The 27,385-nt window shown below is 47.4% G+C and overlaps 1 protein-coding gene across 1 annotated transcript; it reads left to right on the forward strand.

The window, feature by feature from the left end:
• The first annotated feature begins 12,251 nt into the window (after positions 1-12,251).
• LOC114626356 (acyl-CoA desaturase 2) lies at positions 12,252-25,039 on the forward strand. The gene is made up of 6 exons (XM_028773749.1): positions 12,252-12,613; positions 13,105-13,387; positions 16,253-16,383; positions 17,855-18,060; positions 19,451-19,683; positions 21,188-25,039. Exons 1-6 carry the CDS (start codon positions 12,590-12,592, stop codon positions 21,385-21,387), a joined length of 1,077 nt encoding a protein of 358 aa, XP_028629582.1. The 5' UTR covers positions 12,252-12,589; the 3' UTR covers positions 21,388-25,039.
• Positions 25,040-27,385: the final 2,346 nt, after the last annotated feature.

A 27,385-nucleotide genomic window follows, 5' to 3' on the forward strand; every position in this document is an offset into this window, starting at 1 on the left:
TTTTTTGTTTTTGCTTTGTCTACACGATCTTGTGGAGGCAGACTTTACAGCTGTGGGACCTCTGTATTGCTGCAAGACCTTCCAGACCAGCATCTTGGCTTCCGAGAGCTGTTGGAACAAGCCCTGCCCGTTCACTTCACTTTCTAATCTGAGGCTGGCCTCACTCTGGATGAGATCATGACTCAGAACCATTCTGGAGGTCAGTCGTTCCGAACAACCGCCATCAAAGGTTATATACACTGAGAGGTAATTTGATGGTGACATTTCCTTTATCATTTAGGACCTGGCTGTCCACGTGTGTGCCTGAGAGATGCACACATGGCAAGCTAGAGGAGGCTTTACTGTATCAGCAGCAGGTACTGTCACTGACTGAATCTCATTCGCCATGTAGATAAGTTTCCCTGGAAAAAGGCAGCAAGAAAGTAGTGTGTCTCCAGAACCTTGGCTTTGCCTTCTGTGTGGAGTGGAGGACAGAGCAGCTGAGTGAGCATCTTATTAAACCCACTACCTGACAGTGGGGCCCAGTTACACCACGAAGCAAAGCCCGTGGAGCGGCTTCCTGCCTGGGAATGGTGGGAGGCGGAATTCACACAATCACTCGCCACAAGCTCCCTTTGTTCATCAAGAACCCAACTCAGTCTGACCACATAACCATCTTAACATCCAGCCACGCCTAAGTTTTAGGCCATACTCTGACACCAGAAAAAGCAGGCGCTCCATCTCTTCTTTTCCAGCTGAAGCCCACTGTCCTGTAAAAAAAAGCTTGCTCCTCCAGTCCACCTTTCCACTTTGGGGGAACAGGGGAGAGAGTGGAGACTGAACCTAGGTTCTTTCATACGCTAGGCAAGGGCTCCACCCCCGAGCTACATCGCCAGTTCCGGTTTCCTCTTATAGGGATGGAAGAGTAACCAGTATTAGGCTATAAGACCTGTGAACAAGGAGAGGAGAGGAGAGGAATGACGGGAATGGAGGAGGAGGGCCCAGAACTCCTCAGGGCTCCATACTTTTCCTCTTTCTTAGAAACATTTGAAGAGCAGCGGGATTCCCCTACAGTCTGTGATTTCTGACACATACACACACTTACACTGAAGTGCTTTTCACAGCATAAAATTAGCTGTTAAGTCAGACGCTGCTGTGACATTTAGTACAGTCATAGTAATGTGCCACCGTCACCTCCGTGGAAAACCCATACCCATTCAACCGTGTTTTCCCCCCAACTCCAGCTCCACCCAGCTCCTCCTACCTAGGAACAATTAACAGTCTGTCTCTAGGATTTACCTATTGGTGGTCTTAGGAATGGAATTGCGCAGCCTGCTCTACTCTGTGGATCCCTTCTCTTTGCATGACTCTTTGCCCACTCATTCATTCGGTGATGCCTATCAGAACCCATTCCCATTTGCTGATCGATATTGGGCTGTTGTGTGTACGCCAGCTGAAGTACCCTTTGTTGGTGTACAGTCGTCTCCATCTTTCAGTAAGTGTGAAATGTGTTGGTACGAGTATTTCTGTGCAAATATTTAAGAACCCGCTCTCAATATCCTCGGTCTATAACCAGGAGTGGATTTCATTGCTCATACGGTAAACTTATTCTTCCTGTGGGACATCGAATTGTCTTTCACAGGAGCTGAACCATTTTATAGCCCCACTAGCAATGACTGTCCCCCTTGGGTATTCATGTCCACCACCATCTGTCTTTTTTTCTCTATTCCACAAAAGCCATTTCCCCACAGATCCTCTGAACTCCTCTTGCTCCTGAGGAGCAAGGTGAGGAAACCGTCTCTAGGAGGAGGAATCTTGTAGCATCCAGCCTTGTCTTTTCTCCAGTAGAGCAGCTGTCAACTCCCTGTATCATTAAGGCACACACTACAGTCATTTGTGTGACTCCTACTATGCTCCAACACCTCTGTGGTCTCTCTAAACTTCCTATTAAACTCCCACATAAGAAGCTGGGACAGAAGGAAGATCGGTGTGGAAATCTAAGTTCAGAGGAACGCACGTCCCTAACGTCCGCCGCCTCCCGCTCTGCCTCTCTGCAGTGGGCGGGCCTGGGAGCCCAGACGCCTGGAGAGACGTGGGGAAAGGAGGCCCCTCCCGGGGTTACTCTCGGTCAGCACACACCCCCGGGGTTACTCGCGTTCACTCGGCCCACAGCGCCTGACTCCTCGCAGCCAATCAGCGGCCGCGCTGCGGCTCTGCCGGCGCCCGCTCCAATCAGGAGGCGCCGCCCCTGCAGTCTAGCTGCGGGAGAAAGGGGGGAGGGGGAAGGGGCGGCTGTGATGCCGCTGCTGTTACCCCCACCCCACCCCCACCCCCACCCGCCATCCTCTTCTCCCTCCAGGCTCTGCTGGAGCGGGGGATGCGCGCACACCTTGCAGTCATCATCCCAGGTGGAGCTGATGGAGAGTTTCCTGGGGATCTAACCCCCAATACTCCCTCCCCTCTACAAGTCTTCTCTTTGAGGAGATGGAACGCAGGCTGTGGGCCCCACACAGCCAGCCCTGCCCCACGTGCGACCTTGGGCTCCTGTCCCCAACTGCCTCCTTCGTGGAGAGACCTGGCTGAGCAGGAGCGATCTTACTGCTTCGTATAGATATCTGTCACGTAAGAGGCAGAGCTCCCATTCAAAGAAAGACCCCACTGTATGTCATAGTAGCGGAAAATGTTGCAAAACACAGAGAGCAAAGCGTTTAGAAACGGTTCCCGCTGGTATCACTGGGCCCGAAGGGGTGTGGAGAGGAGAACGCGCAGGGGAGGCTGTGGATGCCAGCCAGTCTAGATTGCTCGGTGATAAGGAGTCAGGAGATGTACTCAAATAGGACAGGAAAATCTCTGTTTCAGAAACTTAACTGTGGTGGCCACAGCAGGGCAGAAGGGACCAGATTAGGGCTGGAAGGTCATACCCAAGTTTTGTTTCAACTCCTGTGAGGGAGTGGGACATCCAGGTCTTAAGAGCGCTGGTGGGAATGTCAAAGGACATCTGAGGCCTTTAGGAGCATAATTAATGGCACTCAGTTAATGGATCTGCGAGGGGTGGGAGGCATGGAGATGCTTCCAGGAGCTTAGTCTAAGTGTCTCCAGGAGTCTCACTCCTCTTAACTTTATCCATGAAACAAATTAACTTGTTTTTATGTGCATGGTTTTGGTATTTTGTTTTATTTTATTTTATTTTTTGAGACACTCGATGGAAACCAGGCTGGCCTTGAACGCAGTGATCTGCCAGCCTCTCTCTTAAGTGCTGGGATTTAAGGTGCGTGCCACCACGTCTGGCTCTCTTTCTCTTTTTATGTAACATTTTTTTTTTCAAAGTATGACGATCAACCTACTGTTAATCACTTCATTATTTGGGCAGACTTTCTCAGATATTGGTAAGGTAAAGCTATTATTTCAAGGAAATGATGTCTGATAATTGCCCTAGTAATCCTTAAGGCAAATCTTAGACATTTGGGAACCTTGCATATGGCACAGTTTGACAGTTTCCCAACAATGTAAGGGTTGTCTGATAAAATCAGTGGTGACGTTGATGAACATTTTTTTAATCTTGTAAAATGAAATATGCTAATATTTTGGAGCATTTTCCTAACTCAGTGAACCAGAAACATCACATTACAAAATTATGCATAAATAAAAGATGGCTTGAAAATACAGGCTAGAGCTGGGTATGGTGATATATGCTTTTAATATCAGCACTTGGGAGGCAGAGGCAGGAGACTATCTGAATTCTTGGCCAGCCTGATCTATATGTTGAGTTCTAGGGCAGCCAGAGCTATGTAGAGAGGGGAGAGAGAGAGAGAGAGAGAGAGAGAGAGAGAGAGAGAGAGAGAGAGAGAGAGAGAGAGAGAACGAGAACAAGCAGGCAAGACTAATGGATTCTTATTTTAAAGAATATGAAACCCCAGGGCCTGGGGCACATGCCAACTGACAGAAAAGCTGTCATTCCTCACCTGGACGCCACACAGCAAACAGAGCGTGCTTGAGGTAGAGTGCTGGGTAAACACCCTGTGAAGGGCCATGAGTACCGCGGCCTGGGCTTCCCGAGTACATGCTCTTCCCTCAGCTCACTAGTCAACTCCCATTCTCAGGGATGCCTTCCTCCTCCAACTTGTTTTTGAGATAAAAACTGTAGCTTTGGCAAACCTGGAACTCACTATGTAGACCAGGCTGGCCCAGAGCTCACAGAAAAGAAAACTATTCAAAAATCTGGTGGAGAGATGATAATGTATCATATGAAAGTAACCTCAGCCATCACTGCGCTAGCAGAAGGAACAGGGGCAGAAGGCTGAGAACCTATGAAAGTGAACTCAGCTGTCAATGCGTTAGCAGAAGGAGCCAGGGCAGAAGGCTGAAAACCTATTATCCAAGGGTAAGGGTGAGTCCCACTTTCGGCAGGCAAATAGGGTCCTTGTGAGATGGAGATCCTAGAGGAAGGATCCTGGGAGAAAGTCATGGACTTGGAGCTGAGAAAATAGAAGAGAATGGAGTCCACTTAGTTTAGCTACTTGTGACCCAGAGCCCCGGGGAGAAGGCGTCAGATGACAATGAAGTACAGCTGATGATGAAGCCTTCTGCCATAATCCCGGAAACACAGGTCCCTGAGTTGTTAAGTCCTGTGGTCCTATGTTCCCCTGGTATGGGTGCTGGGGTGTAGCCACTGTAGGGGGGGGGGAGTTGAGGAAATATGACACACAGTGTCACACAACTATAAACTCAGGAGCCTAAGGCAGAAGCATGGAGAGTTAAAGGCTATATTTGATCAAAATGCATTGCGAGTATGTATATAAACTCTCTACCTTTAAAAAGTTCAACACAGCCTAGGCTAAGTTGGGCGGCCCGACAGAGAGTTGGGGGTGGGGTGGGGGTTGAGTGCTTAAGGGATGGGTTTCTAGTGGACTTTGTTCACCTTAAAAGTCTCTTGACAGCCAAAGGTGGTGGTGCAAACCTTTGCTCTCAGGAGGCAGAGGCAGAGGGATTCTGAGAGTTCAAGGCCAGCAGAGTCTGCATAGCAACTTCCAGGCTGGTTGGGCCCACATTACGGAAAAACAACAAAAAATGCTTCTTCCAGTTCTCTTTCTTGAGATATGGTTTTACATAGCCCAGGCTGGCCCTGAACTTCTTCCAGCTCCTGAGTGTTGGGATTACAGACATAAGCTACCACACTGGCTTTTATTCAGTCCTGAGGACCAAAACTCAGGCTCTATGCAGACTAGGTAACCACTCTATAAATCTGCAGAACATCCCCACCCAAATATATCTCCTCTTGCATTATGGCCAAGTTAAACTATATACAACCTAGAAGGTGAAGTAATTTCATTAAGCTTGTTTTGGACGGAGAAGCACCCACTTTCCTCCCCATTTTGTTCCCCAGAAGAACACCTTTAAATTATTTTGAGCTGACTCTTAGCATTCCTTTCTGTATTCCTAAATACATGCTTACGTCACTGAAGAATTCCATTTTCGACCTCGCACCTTGGAAGACTCAAATGCAATTTTTAAACAACCACCGCTGTGATGACCACCATCCACTCAAGTGTTCGGGAAGGAACCTGCACACTGCATTCTCTCCACCCTCTCAGTCGAGTGTACTTAAATCTCAGTCATAGTTGTACTTAAATCGGTAACTCGTATTTGTGCTTCGGCGACTGTGTAAATATCATTCACACAGTGGCTTCACTGTTGCACAACTGTCTTTGTTCTGGACCTGAGTGCGGCTTTTTTTTTTTTCTTCTCCTGCTTTTCCACACACACTTCATTACTGACACTCAACCCCCTTCTGCCTCCTTTCTTGTCTTTATCTCCACACTACACATTCGAAAGATCAGGTACTCTGTGTCCTGAGGCAATCTCTCCTGTGGCCCCCCTAACCAGCTCTGACTAAGACCGCACCCCTCTGAGCCTACTGCATAGACGTTGTCTCCATGGCCTGTGTAGTGATATGGATTTCCCTTCTTAGTGTGGATCCTCTATCCCTGGGTACTTGCTTACTCATGTACTCTATTGTTTTAAAGACTCACATTACCTCTTAGTCACGGGAGAAACTGTTTTATAAGACACGCTGGCTTCAGTTTTTCCAAGTTTCATATTTTATCGTCAAGGACATTCATTGGGCCTCTCCTACTCAGAAACATTTGCTCTTCTGAGCAGTTTTAAAATGTAATAATTATGGAGTTCCTCCTCACCTGATTTTTCTGTTTGTTTGCTTTTTGTGTTTTCTCTTTAATTTTCACCCTTACTGTGTGTGTGTGTGTGTGTGTTCCAGAGAGCTCATGCCACAGGTTGAGTGTGGAAGTCTGTGAACAATTTTCAGGAATTCTTTCTTTCCATCATGTGGGTTCCAGGGATCAAACTCAGATCTCCAGGCATGGCAGCCAGCAGCTCTACCCACTGAGCCATCTCACCAGCCACAGTTTATATTTTAGGATTCTGGTGGCTTGCTCTCTAGAGAGGGCCACTTATACTCATTGCCTGGGTGTATACTAACGTTTCTCAACCCCCGTTTTCTGTCTCCATCTCTCTGTTCTCATCTTCTTTCTCCCCTGCCTGTCTTTTGACTTGTGCTGAAGTCTCTGGAAACTTCCCTCAGTAAACTCCAACTTTGCTTCAAAAAGTTAAATAAAAATCCTTTTATCTCTCTCCTTTTGAATTTGGTTTTATTTGAACTTGCAAAGCTTTCTTGGAGATGTATTTGACAAGCAAAAACAAAACAAAAACCCTAAGTGCATAAACTAGTCTGCTTTAAGCTTCTTACCAGAACCAAAAAAAAAAAAAAATCTTATTAACTTTATCTGAGAACTGTGCTCTATAAAACAAGACGATAATGGAAGAGGAGAAGGAGGAAGAGAAGGAGACAAGGGTGGTTTTAAATTCAGTGTTCAGAAAAATACAAATTTTGGTCGTTTTGAAAATATGAACTTTCAATAAGTTGACTGTGACACTTTGGCTTTTCAGAGCAAAGTCAGTCACATGGATGATCATACGTGATCAGTGGGGTACAGTCTAGACAGAGGAAAGGCAGGGGCACGTCTGTTCCAATACGTGGCCAGGATGTCACTCTAGAACTTGCGACAGTGGCTCTAAAGGACCTGTGTGACACGTGCTTTCCCCACACCTGAATTATTCCCCCACCGACTGCTTTATGAAACACTTAACAACGGTTCACAGGGCTGGTGAACGGCACGGGGGCTGGTGAATAGCATGGGGGCTGTTTATTTATTTTAGACAAGGTCTCACAATGTAGCTTAGGCTGGTTTTGAACTCAGATTCCTCCTGCCTACCACTCCCCAGTGTGGAAATTACAGGTGTGAACACTTTTTCTTTCTCTTGCAATGCTGTTGGTAGGTACGCTAACACTGAGCTACACCCCCAGCCCACAGACAGCTTATTACGTTTTATACATTCTTAATTTATCTTTTCTAGAATAATAAAATGGAAAACCCAAGATACGAGGACTCTGAAAGAGAAGAGACACCCACATTATACGGGCTTATAAAGTGAGCTAACAAATTTTTCAATAAAATTAAGACTAGAATATTCCTTTCATCGTAACACACACCTACCTGGTGATAGCTCTTGAGCAATATTAACCAAATGGCTCAGAGTTCTGCAGCAGAAAGGAGTGGAATGGGCAGAGCGACCTTTGCCCCTCTCTCTAGCCTCTTCCAGAAGGAAGATTCTCAGAGACAGTCTCTCCTGTCCCCTCCTTGACAAACCAGTCACCTCCTTCACTGTCCTCGGATCCAACACAGTGCACCAGGCTGCTGCTCTGGGGAGGTGGGGGTGAAGGTGGGGGTGGGGGTGAAGTGTGCTTTGCTTTCCTGACTCAGGTTCAAACAGCATCCTGAACAAGGACTTTTCAGGGGTTTACACTGCAGCACCTATTTCTAGAAACTTCTGCTTTCTGGAACTCCAACCACCCAGAGGAGAAATACCATGCTAATGTGATGTCGTTTGGATGGGAATAGTTTGTGAAGGAAAGGAAGGGTAGGGAAAGGAGAGGGGGAGGAAGGAAGTGGAAGAAAGGAGAGAAAGGGGAGGAGAGCGAGATGAATAGAAGAGTGACTACAAAGATCGTTACTCATTTGCTTTCCTTATGGAGTTTATGGGGATGGCTGACCTAATTCCACATTAGCGGGTGCTTACTTTGTATCTGAACGTGATGGGGAATAATACTGCTCACAGTAACTTTGTTTCTTTTCTCTCACTGAGAAGATAAAGTTCACACTGTGATAGTCATTTAACATGGACACCCCCCCCCCAAGGCGTTTCCACAGCAATTGCCTTGCTGAAGGAGGGTGAAGCAAGCAGGAGAAGTTAAGTGTGTGGCCCTCTCCTCTCTGTTGTCTTCCCCTGGTTAGCCTCTGCCTTTAGCTTAGATATGAGAGCTGGAAAACACGTCTCCACGTGAGACTCTGCAGGGTCCCAAGGCAATGCTAGAGAGGGTCTCCATACCTGCCACATCTGCATACCCTGTAAGTCCCATGACTTGCCATCCCGGGAAGGAAGGAAACGATGCCCACCTTGAGACGCATCTTCTCACAACCCCTTCACTATACTGCTCACCTACTGCTTCAAAGAGAATGGTTCTGAAAGAGATAATAAAGAGGTAGTATTTCAAATATCTAGTTATGGTTCTGTAATAAGTTCAATGAACAAACACCCAGTTCACACCCTTCTTGGGTCAGGCACCCAAGTGCTGTTTTCTTGATAAATTCTAGTACAACTGTCAGAAAAGCAGAAACCACTCGCCATGGGGGGCCAGCCTGGTAAACCATTGGGTGATTTAAAAACAAAAACAAAATACACGACCAGAAATCTGTAAGGTCAACAGTGGATAAAGGCTGGAGAGACAGAGTGCTCTAGGCAAAGGGAAAGGAGCATTTTTAGGGTTTAATAGTGAGATATCATGGGACTGAAGAGAAATGAGGACATTTAAGAGAAAGACATACGCAAGGACCTGAGTCCAGAGGGGCCTCTAAAGCCATGGTAAGAAGTACAGGCTTAGTGCCATGGCCAATAAGGACGCCCTACAATGAACTTATGTTTATTTAATATACCGATGTGGGGGCTGTTTTATTCTTACTGTCTTGAGTTGAAGGGTCAAAATTAAAAACTGCCATAACATTTCTTTCTTTCTTTCTTTCTTTCTTTCTTTCTTTCTTTCTTTCTTTCTTTCTTCTTTCTTTCTTTCTTTCTTTCTTTCTTTTTTCTTTTTTTTCTTTTTTTTTTTTGTTTTTCGAGACAGGGTTTCTCTGTGTAGCCCTGGCTGTCCTGGAACTCACTCTGTAGGCCAGGCTGGCCTCAAACTCAGAAATCCGCCTGCCTCTGCCTCCCAAGTGCTGGGATTAAAGGCATGCGCCACCACTGCCCAGTTGCCATAACATTCCATGTCCTTTTTCATACAGGAAACTTTATGGCTCCCGTCTCCATCTTCCAAGCATGCATGGTGTTTTGTTGTATTAAAGAAGCCTGCACTTCTTGCCTGCAAACGCAGGTGCAGGCAAACATTCATCATATGTTACCTATAGCTTTTAACTTGATGGTGCTTCATACTTCTTAATAGTCTTTTTTTTTAAGATTTATTTTATTTATATGAGTACACAGTAGCTGTCTTCAGACACACCAGAATAGAGCATCGAATCGCACTACAGGTGGTTGAGTCACCATGTGGTTGCTGGGAATTGAACTCAGGATCTCTGGAAGAGCAGCCCATGCTCTTAACCGCTGAGCCATCTCCTCAGACCATCGCTTCATACTTCTTCATGGCAGGCTGCATGCTGTCTCCCTACCACATGGTTTTATTTTGTGTACCATTAGGAGCTCCTGAAGTTGGTCCACATGGGATGAGCCAGGCAGCCTCTTATCTTGGCTTTTCAACAGTTACATCGTCTCCCACCTTTTCTTCCTGGAACCCCCCCCCCAACTCATTCCTTTTCTAAGTTTCCAGAACTTTCTCTCCAAGGCCGTAATTTGTCTTGGAGAGAAATGTAGGACTCCTGTTCTACACCACTGTCTTGGGAGGCCTCCCTCTCTTTCTCTGATAGACAATGAATGCGACGGCAGCCAGCTTACGTATCATCACCAACCAGCATTGATGCTGGCAGCACCATAGACTGCAGGCTGAGGAAATGTAAAGGCAGGTTTGTCTCCAATGTAGAGCTGTCTTCAAGCAATGGAGGCATCCCAAAGGAAACACTGTGTCTTCTTACCCAAAGCTTGCAATATTTGGACATTTGAGTACTGTTATCAACATTTTGAATAGTAGCTTGGGGTGTGTGTGTGATGCTTTACTCCCCCCCCGGGGGGGAGGGGAGAATGATGTGAGTGCCCTTTTAAAAGAGACACCAGGGGCTGGAGATGCGGCTCAGCCATTAAGAGCCTTTGCTGTGCTCCCAGAGCACCAGAGTTGGATTCTCAGTCCCCACATTAGACTGCTCAACTCCAGCTCCAGGGGACCCACCAGCTCCAGGGGACCCACCAGCTCCAGGGGACCCACCACCTCTGGCATTCTCAAGTACTTTCACTCATGTGTACATACGCTCTCTCTCATACCCACATGTCCATATAATTAAAAATAATAAAGTAATACTAATTTTTTTTAAAAAAGAGAAACCCCAGAGTCAAAGCTCACCCCTTCCCCATTGAACAGAGATGGCCCCCTATGAACCAGAGGCCCATTCTTGGCAGAATCCAACTGCTGGTGCTTTGCTATAGATACCCAGCCCCCAGAACTGTGAGAAACCAGTATCTGTTGTACAGGCCTCACAGTCTAAGGGAGTTTGTTTTTAACAGCCAAGGACAAAGAACAAACTCCACAGCTGGTAAAAGAACCAAACAGATCAGACATACACAGTCAACCCAAGGGGAAGTGGCACCTCCACATAACTTCATACAGTACTTCTGAGCGCCACCAGCCATTTGCTGAGGACACCTGGTCGTGTTCAGCATTATTGGCAATAGTCAGTGAGCCAGGCCTGCAATGGAGGTGTCTGGTCACAAGCCAGAAAGTTGGCAAGCCCCTGAGACCAGAAGGCAAGAGGTCTGTTTTGGTCTCAGGAGATGCCTGGCATCTCTCTTCTTGAGAAGACAGATCTCTATCAACCCTTTTTCCTTAGGTGGGCGATACAGTAACGTGGTGACCTGGATATGGAATCAGACTCCGTGAATGCATAGCCTGCCAGGCTGAAAGTTCTATCTCTTGATAGAGTTAACACAGGCCCAGAGAAGATGGGTCTGCGAGGGGGAGGTATTTTAGGTCTGACCACCCAAAAGTTCAAGGGCCAAGCTCTGAACAGGGGCTAAAAGCACGTCAGCTCAGCTAGCTCCAACACTTGCTGGTGAACAGCCTGTCCAGTCTCTTTATGTACCTAATGTCCCGTTCTTCCAGTTTAAAGTGAAAGAACGGAGGTATCCACTGCGCAGTCAGTGAGGCTTGCAGGAATAATTTAATATCCACTCTCTGTTCCTATTCCACATACATACGCGTCCCTTGGCCAGATGCTTTTCGGTGTTTTTCATGTAGAAAACTGCCAACTTCCAACATAACAGAAGAGTCTCCTAAAGGTGCCACATATATTCGGAAGGCGTGAGGTCGGGGGTGGGGTGGGGGTGGGTGCGTTAGGGAGGTGGGATTGAACACTGCTGACTGACCGTGGCTGTGCTCTCAGAGTGTGCACAGTGACCGTAGTGACCGAGGCTAATGTGAATGGGCAAGCCATAGATCTATGAAAACTTGATTATGGCACCAGAGCTCCGAGTTATTATCTGGTAAGCATCCTGGAGCTGGTGGGCAAGGTTGAGCCATTGTTCCAAAAGGGACTACAGAGGCGCCTGTTAGGGAGGGAGGCCCCTCTCAGCTTTACTCTCTGTTGGTGGTAGCCATTTCCCCTCCCACGCGCCTCTGGAAAAGACCGGATGGAGTTGCGAGTGGTCGGCCCTATAGCGGCTTTCCCACTTTAGGTACCGCTCCGAGTCTTCCTGCCCTGGTAGCCACCCCCCACTCCTAGATTAGGTCTTCTCTCCCAGAAAGAGCGCTGAAGCGCCCCCGTGGCAGGGTGGGGGCGGGGTGGAGGACCAGCGGGGGATGGGTGAGAAGCCAAGAGCAGAAAAGAAGGGAGGAGGTGGGGAGGAGCTGGAGGCAGAGGGAACAGCAGATTGTGCAGAGCCAATGAGAGCAGCAGGACGAGGTGGTACCAAATTCCCATCGGCCAATGACTAACCAGAGTTTACGAAAGCCTCATTAGCATCGCCCCCCTCCGCCTGGCTAGGGATGGGACAATGCGGTGTTGGTGTCTGCAGTATTCCGAGTCCTGGACACCGGTAGCTGCAAGCTGCGATTTTGGCGTCCTCTCATTTCCTATCCCTATCTCCGTCCGCGGCTGGCTTGGCCAGCCAGCTTTTGATTTTTTATCTGGTCATTGATCAATACAACGAACCTAAGGAAATACAGGAAATTAATACCCCACTGCCAGCTCTGGCTCAGGGCTTGTACCGCGCAGCGGGCTGCAGAAACTTAGTCATAGCACCCTTTGTCGCTGAGGTCTGAAGCTCGCTGCACGTTCTCATCCCTGGGAACGTGACCCCAGCATCCGACGCCAAGATGCCGGCCCATATACTGCAAGAGGTGAGCTTCCCCCGATGGCCCCTCCCTCTCAGGTTGGCGGGTGCAGATTGGATTTCTAGGTGGGTGGCTGTTGAAGGTTGGAGAGAGTTCAGAGCAGCTGGGAGCATTTAGCCATCATTTCCGAGTTGCTCAACCTTGACTGATTGTTTCTGGACCGGGTGATAACCAGGTTTTTACTCAGTACAGTTGATTCCCCAACTTGTGTTTCTTAAAGTAAAACCTGACCTTCTTTTTCCATATGCGCAGATTTTCCTTTGTAAGTTGCTAAGGGTGCTACTAATAAAGCATCTCTCCTTCCCCTTCATCATAAGGTTTACTCCCTACGGCCTGCACATTTCAGTGTTCCATTTCATGGTGTGCTCCACAGTCATGCAACCTTGGCACTGGGGTATGGCCGCTATTGCATCTTTCCCGCAGTTATTTTAGAGAGAAGTACCCCCTGCTGCCCCCACGCGTCTGCAGTCCTAATTCTCCACCCCCTCTCAATGCAGATCTCTGGTTCTTACTCAACCACCACCACAATCACAGCGCCACCTTCTGGGGGACAGCAGAATGGCGGAGAGAAGTTTGAAAACAATCCTCACCACTGGGGAGCAGATGTTCGCCCTGAAATAAAAGATGATCTGTATGATCCCAGCTACCAGGATGAGGAGGGGCCCCCGCCCAAGCTGGAGTACGTCTGGAGGAACATCATCCTCATGGCCCTGCTGCACGTGGGAGCCCTGTACGGGATCACACTGGTTCCCTCCTGCAAGGTCTACACCTGCCTCTTTGGTGAGCAGCGCCCCCTTGTCTTGGGCCAGTGCCTCAGGTTTCTCCTTGATCTTTAAAGAGGTAGCCTCTGACCCAAGGCAGTGGCCATTTCTGTTTGGTTCTTGTTGGACCAGCTGGGCTGGGAAAAGAGCCTTGTGATGTTAGAATGGGGGGGACTTGAGTCTTGAGAGTCTCTTAACCTTGATGCTGAGGTCTCTGAGCAAGCTTTTCTGTATGAGTCACTTGGTGGCACCTGTCCCAGCTCTGCCTGCCACAAGAGAAGCAGGCCCTGCCTCAGAGACATTAGAGCCAAGAGCTAGACCACGGGCCTCATGGGCAACCTGTTGGGTTCAGTGAGGGGTCAAAGACACTGGATGCTGTTTAGGAGGAGAGAAGGAGAGAACAGAGAGGAGGTAGGAAGCTCAACTGTTTGGACTTCCCTGCCTGACTAGACTAGGCTGGTTTGGCTGGAGGAAGATGAAACAGACCCCTGTATATCCAAGTTCAAAGGTGTATGGCACCACAGTTTGGCACAAGCCAGTCAACAAACCATTTTTAGAATATAATAAGGTTGCAGGAGTGTTTCGCCTCTATTCAGCCTGCTGCCCCTCTTCTGTGTTCACATAGTGCTGTGGCTTCTTTCCCTCCAACACTGCACCTACCACATACTCCTGAGCAGGAAGAGAACCTGGAGCAGCCACAACCCCACTACTGTGATGAGTGTGCCCCTGGATCGCTCACTGACCTTCCTAATTCAGCTCCTGGGGGAATCGTGGGTATAGGTTGGTGGTAGTGCTGCCCCCTAGCTGCACCCATGTGCTTTGCAGGTGGTTTCACAACTGAACATTGAACCAGGAAGGAAGGACTGTCCAGGGCCCCTTGCTGCTCTCAGAGAGCCCTAGAACAAGGGGTTCTTTAGAACAATTGGTTTTCTGGAACCGTGTCTGCATACTAATGGCAGGTCTCTTGGAGGACAGTGTATAGAAAGGTTGGTTGTCTGATTGCTAGCTGCCTTTATGCCCCTGCCTCAGTCTTCCTAGGTCCTGCAAGTGGTGAGATATGATCCTTGAGAGTTTTCCAGGAACCAAACTTACCCCCATCCAAGATAAGGTTTCTCTGTGTAGCCCTGGCTGACCTGGAACTGGGTCTTTAGATCAGGCTGGCCTCCAACTCTGAGATCCACCTGCCTCTACTTCCTGAGTGCTGGGATTAAAGGCGTGCGCCACCACCGCCCATCTTCAACTCATAATCTTCACAACACATCTTTGTCAAAAGTAGGAATGGTATACTTCTTTAAATTAGTTGTTTGCCCTGCCAGCCTTTCTCCAGGCTCAGCTGTTTTAAGAGAGTTGTATCTTTGTGGCCTCTATAACCTTGGAGCTGAATGTCTTTGATAGCACAGAGAAAGTTTACAAAGCTCCCCGGAGCCTGGTTCTGAAGTTAAAGCTATGGTACAGTTCCTATCCACCATTGTGGACACTTTTCTCTGGGAGACAGGGGAGAGATCTAAGTCTCCCATTTGCTAGACTGAGAGGTGGACTGAAGAGGCCTAAGACTGCCTAGGTTTGTGTGTCCTGTGTGGTTGGTTGCACACACAACCCCCCTCCCCAACCCTGCCCCCCCCAGCATCATCTGTGGTTTTGGATTTGCCTGGGTCATCTGCAGCATGAAACAAGTGTCAGGTGTTCTCTTGGTGCTCAGTGAGGGGCTTCTGCTCTGCCCAGAGCCGTCCTGTGGTGCAGGGCTCTTGTTACCCTAGGATTTTTCCAGACATAGGTATGAAGGCCATGGTTGCTTTCCTGGGGTCATGTAGGAGGGACGGGAGTTGGGAAGGAGGAGAGAGCTTTCTCAGGAAACGTGTTATCTGACTGCAGAAGGACACAGAGCAGTTAGTACAGTGTGAGGCGTTTCCAGTAGCAACTAAGTTCTGTAGCCTGTGAAGGTCCTTTGTTTCTCGGTGTTCCTTGGGAGGGAGCCAGTATTAGTCGATTCTACCAAGGTCTCCGTTCCCTGGTTCTGCTAACGGGTGCTCGGGGTGGGGGTGGGGGGTTGTTCAGATGGGTGTACCACTCTCCTTCCCAGTGAGATATCAGGACTGGCACTTCCTGAGCTTCCCTGCTTCAAGGACAGTGAAGCAGTGTTCATCTGCCAGCTTTGAGCATCTAACATTCAGGGTGAGAGTCTGGAAGGACAGGACCATGGCCAGGGAGAGACACAAGACACTGGGATGGGCATGCAGATCTTAGGGGCTGGATAGTAGAACTGAATCAAGTGTTGGCAGATGGAAAACCCACCTTCCAGCAGTAGGCAAACGACCTTTCCAGAATCCGTGACTTCAGAAGAAGTGCTTGGTACTAATAGAACTCACCTTGTTCAAGGTGTGTGGAGAATATGAGAATATTAGCGTCCTTGGTAATGTTTGCACCACTATGCAAATCTGACTTCCTTTATACTGCTACGGTGTTGAAATGCTTTTTGCACCTCTGCTACAAGCCTTGTGCAAAGCTATTCAGTATGTCACCGCTTGCCTCCTCCAATTAGCCATTGCCCAAGCTGTTCTGGCTGGTGCTTCAAAAACTGCCCTTGATTATGGGTTCTAGGTTGAGGAAATGCAGTGTCCTGACCAGAAATCTTTAGAGGGCTGCTAGAGATCAAAGAAGATCGGCCCCGGGATGAAACCAGTGATACCCAGACTCATGATGACCAGTGGTACCAAGTGGTAAAATGTGTGAAGTTTCACAGATTAATGCATCCCAGGGCTGCAGAGAAAAACAGGCCTTTACCCAAAGGCTGACTGAGAAGCTGACTAGTGCCAGGAAACTGTCTTTGGCATGCTTCACTTATGGATCTGGCCTGTTGGTGACACCTGACTTTCTGGTCCTACAGCGTATTTGTACTATGTAATCAGCGCCCTGGGCATTACGGCCGGAGCTCATCGCCTGTGGAGCCACAGAACTTACAAGGCGCGGCTGCCCCTGCGGCTCTTCCTCATTGTTGCCAACACCATGGCGTTTCAGGTAAGAAGCAGGCGCTGCGGCTGTGTCTTTGCCCAGTGGTGGGCAGTCAGGGATCTGGATAATTTACTAGGACAGCCATTACTCTTTCTAGTACTGTGTGGTCCCCCAGAGTGCAGACTCAAGTGCTGAAGTCCGTATACAATAGAGTCACTCCTGAAGGGAAATAAGAAGGGGTCCCCATGTGCTGGGTCAGTTTCCATTTCAGGGTCCCAGTGGTGTCACACAGCGTGGCAGTTGTGGGTCTTTAATATAAAAGACACAGAGCTGGGCACTGACCGTGTTAAGTGAGCGACAGTTCATTTTAAGGTAACTGTCTCAGACTCCCACAGTGGGACAGACTCACAGGTGTCATAGACCCTGGGGCTCTTTTAATGGAAGTAGATACTGTTATTACTACCCCTCTACAGATGAGGAAACACCTAGAGATTGGCTGGTGTAAGGCTGAGGTGGGAAGAATTTTCAAGCAACAAGCTTACAGCAGAACAAAGATGGAGACTTGGTAGAGGGTCCTCACGGCTCCTTAGCTGTAAGGACACAGGGTAGCTAGCCACTGGTGGGTTTAATTTGCAGCAAGAGGAAACTAAGAAACCAAGTTAGTCCCCTCTGCCTTGTCAAGATTTGAGATGCTCACCAGATTTGCCTAACCATTTCTGGCATAGCAACTTTGCCTTTAAGAGATGCCTAGTGTTCTTGGGGGACAGAGGAGTGGTGGAGGAAGAGACAGTGGTGTGCTCTTGAGGTAAGCCAGGATGCAGACAGGCCCAGAGGTCCTTTGGAGACGCGCCCGTTCTAAGGAGTTACATGGTGGCCTTGATACTGGGCAGAAAGGGCGGCCACTTGGTGAAGGTGTTGGGATGATTTTCTCCACTGTTTGTACAGAGGAGCACCCTGGGAGCCAGGCCACTTGCCTTGTAACTAACTCTGAGCCATAGGATAAGGCCTCCACGTGCACCCTGGCCCACAGTCACTGGTTGTAGAGCTTCTTCTGTGGGTCATCAAAATGGCTCATTGGGTAAAGGTGCTTTCTGTGCAAGACTGAAGTTTGATCTTGCACTATGGAAAGGGAGAACTGAGTCCTGAAAGCTGTCCTGCAACCACACATGGGCCATGGCACGTATGCACCTGTACCAACACACATAAACTCAACTTTAAAAAGAGTCACTATCTTGCTGATGAGAAGTGAGGACTATGACTTACCACACTCGCTTTCCTATAACCTCAGGAAGTGACCGTGCTGTTTCTCTGCTCAGGGACTTCTCTATATGAGTGATTTCTCTATATGTACCTCTAAGGCAACTGGGAAGCACAGGATAGCCCATCATCTCCACCCTGTGTGTATTCTTGAACTAGAATCCTGAGGACTCTGAGAGTTGGGCTGAGAGTCTGAGGCCCTTGCAGACATCTAGGACCTTGCATTCTCCTTGGAGGGCATCTCTTCTCAACACTGGGTTCCTCTTCCCTGTGCTTCCAGAATGACGTGTATGAATGGGCCCGAGACCACCGCGCCCACCACAAGTTCTCAGAAACACACGCTGACCCTCACAATTCTCGCCGGGGCTTTTTCTTCTCTCACGTGGGCTGGCTGCTTGTGCGCAAACACCCGGCTGTCAAAGAGAAGGGTGGAAAACTGGACATGTCTGACCTAAAAGCTGAGAAGCTGGTGATGTTCCAGAGGAGGTGCGTGAAGGGGGTTGGAGGCTGAGGATGTGACCCCTGGGAATGTGCATTTACACTGTCTGCGGTTTTTATTAGGCGTTATAAAGTAAAAACCGTGACTTACTGTGTCTACATGTTCAGATCAATTTTAAAACGTATTTTAACATCCCATAGACCACAGAGATAAACTGATTTTTCTCTGTGTGCGTTATCTTATTAGAACCAATGGATTGCAAAACAAGACAAAAACCCTGTTCATTGTCCTAGGGTGGGGAAGACCAGACTGACTGTTATAGAGAGCTTATCTGGAAGGAATAAGTGGCCTACTACAGAGGTGATAAGTCAAGTAGCCGGATAGTCACCATGCACGTCAGGATTTGTCTAAACTGGACAGATACCAAGAACAGGGAACAGGCTTAGGAGAAAGTGGTGTTGAAGCCACAGCTGCATGGAGACGTCACGAGTGTTCCAGGTAGAGGCTGTGCAGGCAGTGCGGTGAGCTGAGTGTTCAGGAATGCAGCCCTCTGCTTGAAATCCCAGGTATGAGAGAGGAAAAGAGTGGTGAAGACATAGTGCTCGTGTCCTTCCTACGGACTCCTCCATGCAGATTTAAGTCGCTAAGTTAGCAACCGAATTACTAAAGGGTTCTCTAACAGTGTGAAGCAAGAGTATTGCCCACTCTTGGGAAGGGCACAGGTTAGGTAGTAGGAAAGACTTAAGCCGAGAAAACAAGGAGTTAGATTCAAGGAACTTCCTAGGATGTGAGAGGAAGATGGTGGCTACTGAAGGGCACGGGGACTCAGTTCCCTTGGAAGTATCTGTGATCTTGTGTACCTGAGGATGCTGCTGGTCAGAGGCTTATAGTTTGGGGGTACAGTTTGGGGGTGGTGAGCAGAGCAAGAAATGCTGGTAGCAAGAAATGGAGGCGTGACCACATGCTAAGTGAAGATTCCAGTGGTCATGAGAGAAACACAAAGGCAGGGGCTGGAGAGATGGCTCAGCGGTTAAGAGCACTGTCTGCTCTTCCAGAGGTCCTGAGTTCAATTCCCACCAACCACACGGTGGCTCTCGACCATCTGTAATGGGATCCCACTGCAACAGTGTACTCACATATAAAATAAATCTTTAGAAAGACAGACAGACAGACAGACAGACAGACAGACAGACAGACAGACTAAGGCAGCCCAGGAAGCAACGAGGATAATAATGAGTCATCTTCTGCATCCGCATCGCCCCATCTAAACAGTGAGCTAACAGCTTTTGCTCTCAAATGTTCCACCACAGTTTTGGGGCTGGTTCCTTCTACTCACGGGACTGGGGAAAAATCACCCCTGCCTGCAGGGACTGGACAGTCCATGGGAGTGTGAGAGTCCTCTCTCCAGGAACTCTAAAATGTGTTGTGTCATCGCAGGTACTACAAGCCCGGCCTCCTTCTGATGTGCTTCATCCTGCCCACGCTGGTGCCCTGGTACTGCTGGGGGGAAACGTTTGTAAACAGCTTGTGCGTTAGCACCTTCCTGCGGTACGCTGTGGTGCTCAACGCTACCTGGCTGGTGAACAGCGCCGCCCACCTCTACGGATACCGTCCTTATGACAAGAACATTAGCTCTCGGGAGAACATCTTGGTTTCCATGGGAGCTGTGGGTGAGTCCCCAGCAGGACCACATCTGGTGGCTCGCTGCTAGAGATACTTGGCCAGGGGTCCCAGAGGAATTTTACAATGCTCTAATCTTTGATATTTCCCAGTGTGGTAATTTTTATTGGGGAATCCTTTTGAGAGGCTCTAACTTCTTTGGAAAGGGTGAAAGTGTTCTTGTAATGGGCCCTTTTGAGTTCTTCCATTTCTTAATTACCTCTGGCCAGTCTCACTCAGGACAGGGGGTCATAAATAGGAAAGTAGGGTTCTCTCCATTGAATATAAGCCTCATGTTTTTATTTAACCATGATGTATAAAAGATAGAGTTATAACTCAGTGCAGTTCATTTCAAGTGTGTACATGGATAACATTTTTATCTCTATAGTACTTGGGCGTGGCTTATCCATGAGTGATCCCTGTACAGCAGCCATTAGCACACACACCTCACCCTGCCGCCCTCTGCCCACTTGTCCTTTGCTTTCTGATTTCTCCTGTTTTGTGCTAGAGCTCCCCTTCCCATAACATTGCTCGGGGAATCCTGCCAGATCACGTGATCATGATTGTTGGATTTAAGCTATAAGTCCAGTCCCAGTTGTCAAGATGAATGAACGTGTGCCTTTGCCATCTGTACCCACATTTCTAAGAAGAGAGTTCGACAAATACCTTGTTACAGTTTTCCCTATGCAAACCTGTGGCTCCTTTTCCTTACCAATAAGAGCTATTGGTCATCCAATGACACTGTTCAGATTGGTGCTCGTATATCTTGGTACAACACCCAATTAGTCACTTTGCATGGATATATATATATATGCATATATATAATTTGTTTGTTATATAAATACATTGCTGCTATCTTCATACACACCAGAAGCAGGCATCAGATCCCATTACAGATGATTGTGAGCCATCATGTGGTTGCTGGGAATTGAACTGAGGACCTCAGTCAGTGCTCTTATTCGCTGTCCCATCTCTCCAACCCCCACTTTGGATATTATTAAAAGCACCTTTTCTGGGTTTTCATGAAGGGTCAGCAGGTAAAGGCACTTACTAGCCAAACTTGCCCAGCCTGAGTTTGATCCCTGAGACCCACATAGTGGAGGAGAAAACCGACTCCTGCAGGCTACAGCATACATGTGCGCATGCATAAACTCGTACAAATATTAAAAGTAAATTTAAAAAATATTTTCTTTATGACTTACATATGTCAGAGACCCACTATTGCTCATGTTCTTTAACTTATGTTTGAAATAAATTCCCTATACTCTACAGTGCTAAGACCCTCTTAGAAATGGAATCACTTGGACAAGGTGTGTAGAGCCCAGAGTATGAGCGGAACTGCAGTGCCTTTGGTGGTGTCTGCTTGTTCAGAGTAAATGAAACATGGTTCAGCCATTCCCTCACCTGCAGTCCTGAATCCCCAAAGTCTGAGGAGCCCACAGGGTAAGAGGTGTGTGCAGAAGAGGAAGCAGCAATCACTGAGCCCCCTGAATGCTCTCCTTGCTTCTGTTGCAGGCGAGGGCTTCCACAACTACCATCACGCCTTCCCCTACGACTACTCTGCCAGTGAGTACCGCTGGCACATCAACTTCACCACGTTCTTCATCGACTGCATGGCTGCCCTCGGCCTGGCTTATGACCGGAAGAGAGTGTCCAAGACCGCTGTCTTAGCCAGGATTAAGAGAACTGGAGACGGAAGCTGCAAGAGTGGCTGAGTGTGGGGTCTTCCAGTTCATTCCAGAAGCCAGCTTGGCAGAGGCTTACTGTTCTGTTAATTAACTACTGAGTATTGCTACCCAGATGCTAAAATGATGACGTTAACCCATTCTGGTACAGTATTGTAAAACGGACAAATATTGGAAGTCAACAGCTCTTCCTCTCGACGCTAAGCTGATCTCCCCTTCTGTTCTCTTTTCCCGTCGTTCTTTCTCTTTGCTTTGTCCCTGGTGACATCGTTCTCATCGCCTCCCCCAAGCCAGCAGCCACTCAGCTGTAGGGCAGTGTTCGCCTTCCAGAGTATGCCAACTTTTCAAGGGTCTACAGTAAAGGTTCACGCCCCACCCCCAACTCTTCTTAAGCTGCTCTGAGTTAGAGATACAAGAAAAATCTTGAGAGATTTCTCCTGTTATTTTTAGCCCAGGCTTTGCCAGACGGAATAGGAAAAAAAAAGTTTTATTTGGCAGAGAGCTTGTAGAGCAGGTAAATCTTAAGAGGCCAAATTCAACATGCAGGCTGTGATCCATCAGTGCTGGGGGAGAGGGGGTCTCTTGTGAGCGGGCTCGGCTCTGTCTGGCAGAGGTACGGGAGCCTTTCAGCACAGTGTGCCTCCTCTCCTAATTCTGAGTAGGTGACAACTACGGAACTTTGTGACACTAAAATACGGTAACACATCAAATCTCAGTGTAGTTTAGGCTAAGGATTTAAAAGAATAATAGTAAACTGAAAAATAATTTGTAGGAAAAGTGGTCTTTACTAAAATAAAGATTTTCTTTTCCTTTAATAACAAGGACCTGGGGCCAGGCGTGGTGGCATGCGCCTTAAATCACAGGCCCTTGAGAGGCAGAAGCAGGTGGGTTCAAAGCCAGCCAGGGCTAGATAGTGAGACCTTGTCTCAAATAAAAAGAAAAAAAACAACAATTAACAGGACGTGCAGAGCAAGGGGCCCTCGAGTGAGGCGTGTTTGGAATCCATGAGGGCAGTCGCTCATGGGATGTGTGTGTCCTGTGAGCTGCACCCCCAGATTCTTTTAATTCCTGTTCTTCCACCTCTGAGATGCTGGTCGCTCTCAAAAATTAAGGATAGCTGTGGGGCTTCCATACATCTAACAGTGGAAGAATTTTAAGAGTTGAGCTTGAGTCACAGTTAAAACTGAAAAACACAAAGTCTGTCCTGGATCCTATAAACACTCAACGAGTGTTCTCTGAAAAAGATGCTAAACGCCGCCTTCCTCCCACTGTTGGGCCGCAGACAGGGAAACTGGAAGTAGCTGTAGGCAGCGTCAACGCTTCTGGGGGCACCTTGCCAGGGGACTTCACGGCTTTGGGGTACTCTAGGGAAGCAGGTTAGGTTTTTAGCTCCCTTCAGTCCCACTGCTGTTTGTGGTAAGGCGTTCTGCAATATGGACTCATGGCTCACCTGCTCTGTGACTAGGTAGGACTCTGGGATCATGGCTGACATCTCTTAGCCCTGCCACATCTGCCTCTCTTCCCCTCCCATTTTTTTTTTTTGTTTTGGGGTGATTTTTTGTTTGTTTGTTTGTTTTGTTTGTTTTGGTTTTTGGTATTTCTTTTTTCTTCTTTTTTCCCTTTTTGACATTTAGTCTCCCCCTAGGCAGAAACATCCTGGATATTTACAGGCAGTAAAGATGTGGGGTCCCAGCAGCTTTCTCATGCAGAGATGCAACCTCTATCTGTAGTAGGTAGAGAAGGCTATCTCTTTCCGGTGGCTTTCAGATTCTCCACTTCTCTTCCTCCCAGGCTTCTGACACTCTTTAAACTTGAAAGGAAAAGTTTGGCCAACTTTCTAGAAACATCCCTGGCTCAGAGAGGCTCTTTGTCTCCTCAGTCATTCCGGTCCGGTGGCGTAGATGTTGGCGCAAGACATGCTTCCTGTGAGTTGGCAGAGCATGCTCCCTGCACTCAGCAAAGCTCCTCGGGCTAATCAGTCCTCCTGGATGATGCTGTGGTGCTTATAGAAGGAAGACAGTGTTGGCTAAGTGGAAAGCACACCAGTGATGGTTGTGTTCTTAAGTGCCTCAGTTTGAAAGCTTTGGTTAGAGGAGATCTGAGATGCCATGAACTTTGCTTCAAAGGTTTTGCACAGCAGAGAAGTAGCCTGGCTATATTAAGATCGGCTGTGCAGCATACCAAATGCCATGGTTGGAGGGAACAGTCTTCTCCCGTTAGTTGAATAGAGAGAGGCTTTAGAACCTCTGTGTGTCCCCTTGAAAGTAGCCTTATCCTTCAGCTGTTCACTGAAATAGAATTCTTGGGAGATCATATTTGCTGACCTGTGGCCCTATTCCTTGGAAATGCCTTTTGAATGATTTTAGTTCCACTGGTTACCCGGTGCCCAATTAAATCAGATGTGAAAAATAAAAGCAGCTCTCTTAGCCTGCCCAGTGGATCTGAACCGTGCCGTGGCTGAGGACCCCATTAAATACGTCTGTCGGTAAGGGTGTACCAGCTCACTAAGAAACACTACTATCAAGATTTTAAAGCTCAAACCAAGTGACACGTTAATAAGAGACTAAGATCTGATTGAGTGAGTTTTCTAACAGTCCTTGCCTCGTGGACACGCTAAAATCCGACTTGGGTGCCTTACCTCTTTTCTAACCAATGTTGTTCATGAGCCTGTGCTCTCTTCCTCTTTGGATCCCTTAAAACCGGAGAGCCTGCAAGTGTGGCAGGATCGAAAAGGCCCGGCTGGAGGGTTAGCTGGACATTGATCTGCAGTATTGCCTCTGGGGGGGTCTTCACTTGGGGAACTTTTCTTAGGGCTGTTTTGATGAAGTGCCCGTAGCTGATGGATAGGGGAAGTAATTCTGAACGTACGCGATTTGTAGGTTTTTGCTATTTGTTTTAAGATTTTAAAGCCGGTTGTAGCATTTAAAGTGAAAGCTTTTCTTCCTGGTTTGCTAGTGTTCTGAGTGTCTTCTTTAGTTGAAATAGGTTAGTAGGAAAGTTAAGAAAGCGGTGGCCGTGTAACGCTGGTGGTGAAGGCCAGGGCCGGCTACCAACTCTCAGTTTTTTGTAACAGTCCCACTCTGACAATAATGAGTTCACTCCTTGGAGGAGGATGTTAATGAGGGAAGAGCCCTCCCCGCCTAATCAGCTCTTATGGGACCCAGCTGTCAACACTGTTGCATTGGGGATTAAGTTTCCAACCCATGACTTACGGGACAGACTCAAACCGTAGCACTTGGCATGTTGCCAAACAATAATGTGACTCAGTACTCTGTGAAACTGGGATAATAATATTCCTGACCTACCTCCGTGGGTAGGTGTGAGCATGAGGAAATGCTCTTTATAAAACACTTGGGATCCTCAGCAGAGGAGTATTTAAGTCCTGCACATTTTTATAGTAACTGTCCACCATGGACTTGACATGTGCCTATGTCCCAGATGACATTGTTAATTGACATCATTCTTCTCAGAGGTTGAATGGATAATGTGAGATACCGTATACTCACTGCTATGAAAACATGCAGGACTCCATTTCCTTCCTTGGGTGGGATTTTTCCTTTATTATGTGCAACAGTAGTTATTTGTAATCTAATAATTTTCATTAATACCAACTCTGAAAGAATTTCTACTCATCTGAGATTGTGTTTGTTCATAATAAAACGAAATGGATCTGACTGCAAAATGTCTCATAGTGTTTTGGCTACGATACAGTCTCCCAGGAGCTGGGTGGTGGTGGCATGCAACTTAAATCCCAGCAATAGGGAGGCAGAGGCAGGCAGATCTTTTTGAGTTCGAGGCCAGCCAAGTCTACAGAGTGAGTTTCAGGACAGCCAGGACTACACAGAGAAACCCTGTTTTGAAAATTAAAAGAGAAAGAATTTAGGAGCCGTGAGGTTTTGAGTCATATCCCAGTAACCTGCCCCGCCTTTTTTTGGTGTTATTTGAAGTTCATTTCTGGGAACAGGAAACTAGTAGTCAGTTGACATTAAATCAGAAACATCATCAGTTGGTACCTTGGCTTGGACAAATGCCAGGTCTCCGAGTAGCTCATGGCCAAACACACCCAGCCAACAAAGTGTTTGAGAGCACATCGTTCCTTGAATCTCAGGTTGGACAGTCCTGTTCATTCTTGATCATCTCAGGAATGTCCTGTCTTTAGGGAACAGGTAGACTCTGAAAGTGCTGAAGAAAATAAGCCAGCCAGGGAGGGTTTCAGGATCACAAGATGGGAAAGGAGGGGCTTGTTTTCCCTTGTTACATTTTTCTCCTTAGCCTTTTCTACTTCCTCCGAGGCTACGTGGAGGACTGAGCTCCCAGTGTACACAGGGTGGTTGCTCCCAGTTCACCTCAATTTCTGAGTCTGTTTTCACCTACGACATCCATTCTAAAGGACTCTAGCAAGGCCATGGTGCAGGCCTGTAATTCTAGCTACTTGAGAAGATGAGGGAGGAGGACCTCAAAATTCAAGGCCTCCTGGGCTACCTAGTGAGATTGCCTCAGAATTTGAAGAAGTAAAGGGGACAGCCATGAGGCCCAGTCTAGCATGAAGGAAATCCTGAGTCAATGAAGGTGTGTTCCCTAGCAACTCTATAGGACACAGTAATTCTGAATACCCCAGTCAGGGACTGTATGTTGACTCGATGCCGGTCCTTAAGAGCCAGGCCAACAGTTGTTTCTCCTTGTTCAAGGGTAAACATCCCCAGAAGATAGCAATAATTTCTGTTGGGTTTTGTTGTTCTGTAGGAGAGGCTAAAAGTAGGATAAGGTCCTAGCAAAATTAAACCATATCATCAAAGGAAAAGAAACAGTTCAAAGATCCTGATAGAGACAAGTATAAAGAGTGACTTATCTAATGCCCAATGGCCACCAGTGTTCTTCCATAGAAAAACCAGGAGATGCCCTCCGAGATGTCTACCAGGGCAGGAAAAGGGGAAGAAAGAAAGTCAAGCCACACATGTAACTATTGGAGGCTGTTGATGCACTGGTAGAAATAGGCAAATTTACCTCCATAAGCTAGCAATGAATAATTTAACAACAACCCGGAACTGGATTGTCACAAGATCAAAAGCAATAGGTGTCATGCTCAAGAAGTGCCCCAGGGTGCTGCTCGGAGAAGGGGGTTGGGTGGTCACACCTCTGCTCCCAGTGCTGGGGGATGGGCATGACCGAGTGGATCTCTGAGGCCAGCTTGATCTGCATAGTGCCAGGTCAGCCAAGGCACATAGTGAAACCCTGTCTCAAAAGTATCAAGTACTATTGAAGGAAAACAGAAGGAAAGAAAACAAGGAAAAGAACATTCTAGATTGGAAGCCTTAATATTAAGATGGTAACGTTCCCCCAAAACAGACCTGACAATTCAAGGCAATCCTTACAAAGTAAATTTTCTTGAGGTGGACGAATATATAGATCATAAAGTTCATGGGGGAAATTCAGGAGACTCAGAATAGACAAATGGAAAAAACCAAACACATGCGCGCGCGCACACACACACACTCTTTAAGGGCTGTATAAAAGTGTATAATACCAGACCAAGTGGGATAGAAAACAGACCATATATTTACAATTAACTGATACTTAGCAAGCATTCAGATGGCTTGGCTGGTAAAGAGAATCTTCCAGTCAAACAAGTGAATATCCACATGTAACTGTTACTATTTTTGGCCCACCACATCCTATCACACACAACTACGAACTCAAATATATTATGTAAAGCTAAAAATCACTGAGGAGAAGACCCTGGTGTGCACCTCCCTCCCATTACATAGAGTGGGTCAGGGCAATAATTCCTTGGATATGACAATAGAAATGTTTTCAAGTATTATGAATTAGGTTCTGTCAAAATTGAGGCTTTAGAACTTCAAAAGATAATATCAGGAAACTGAAAAGGCAGATGGGAATGCTTGAGGGCCTAGTTCTGAATATCTGTGAAATGAATGCCTTCATTTTGCTGTTAGCAGGACTGAGACAAATCCCACAAATCCCACAGCAAGAGCTGTACTACTGAGCTAGACCCACAGCAAAGGAACCC

This window comes from Grammomys surdaster, unplaced genomic scaffold (assembly GCF_004785775.1).
Source record: "Grammomys surdaster isolate TR1022 unplaced genomic scaffold, NIH_TR_1.0 66, whole genome shotgun sequence".
In the NCBI taxonomy this organism is placed as follows: domain Eukaryota; kingdom Metazoa; phylum Chordata; class Mammalia; order Rodentia; family Muridae; genus Grammomys; species Grammomys surdaster.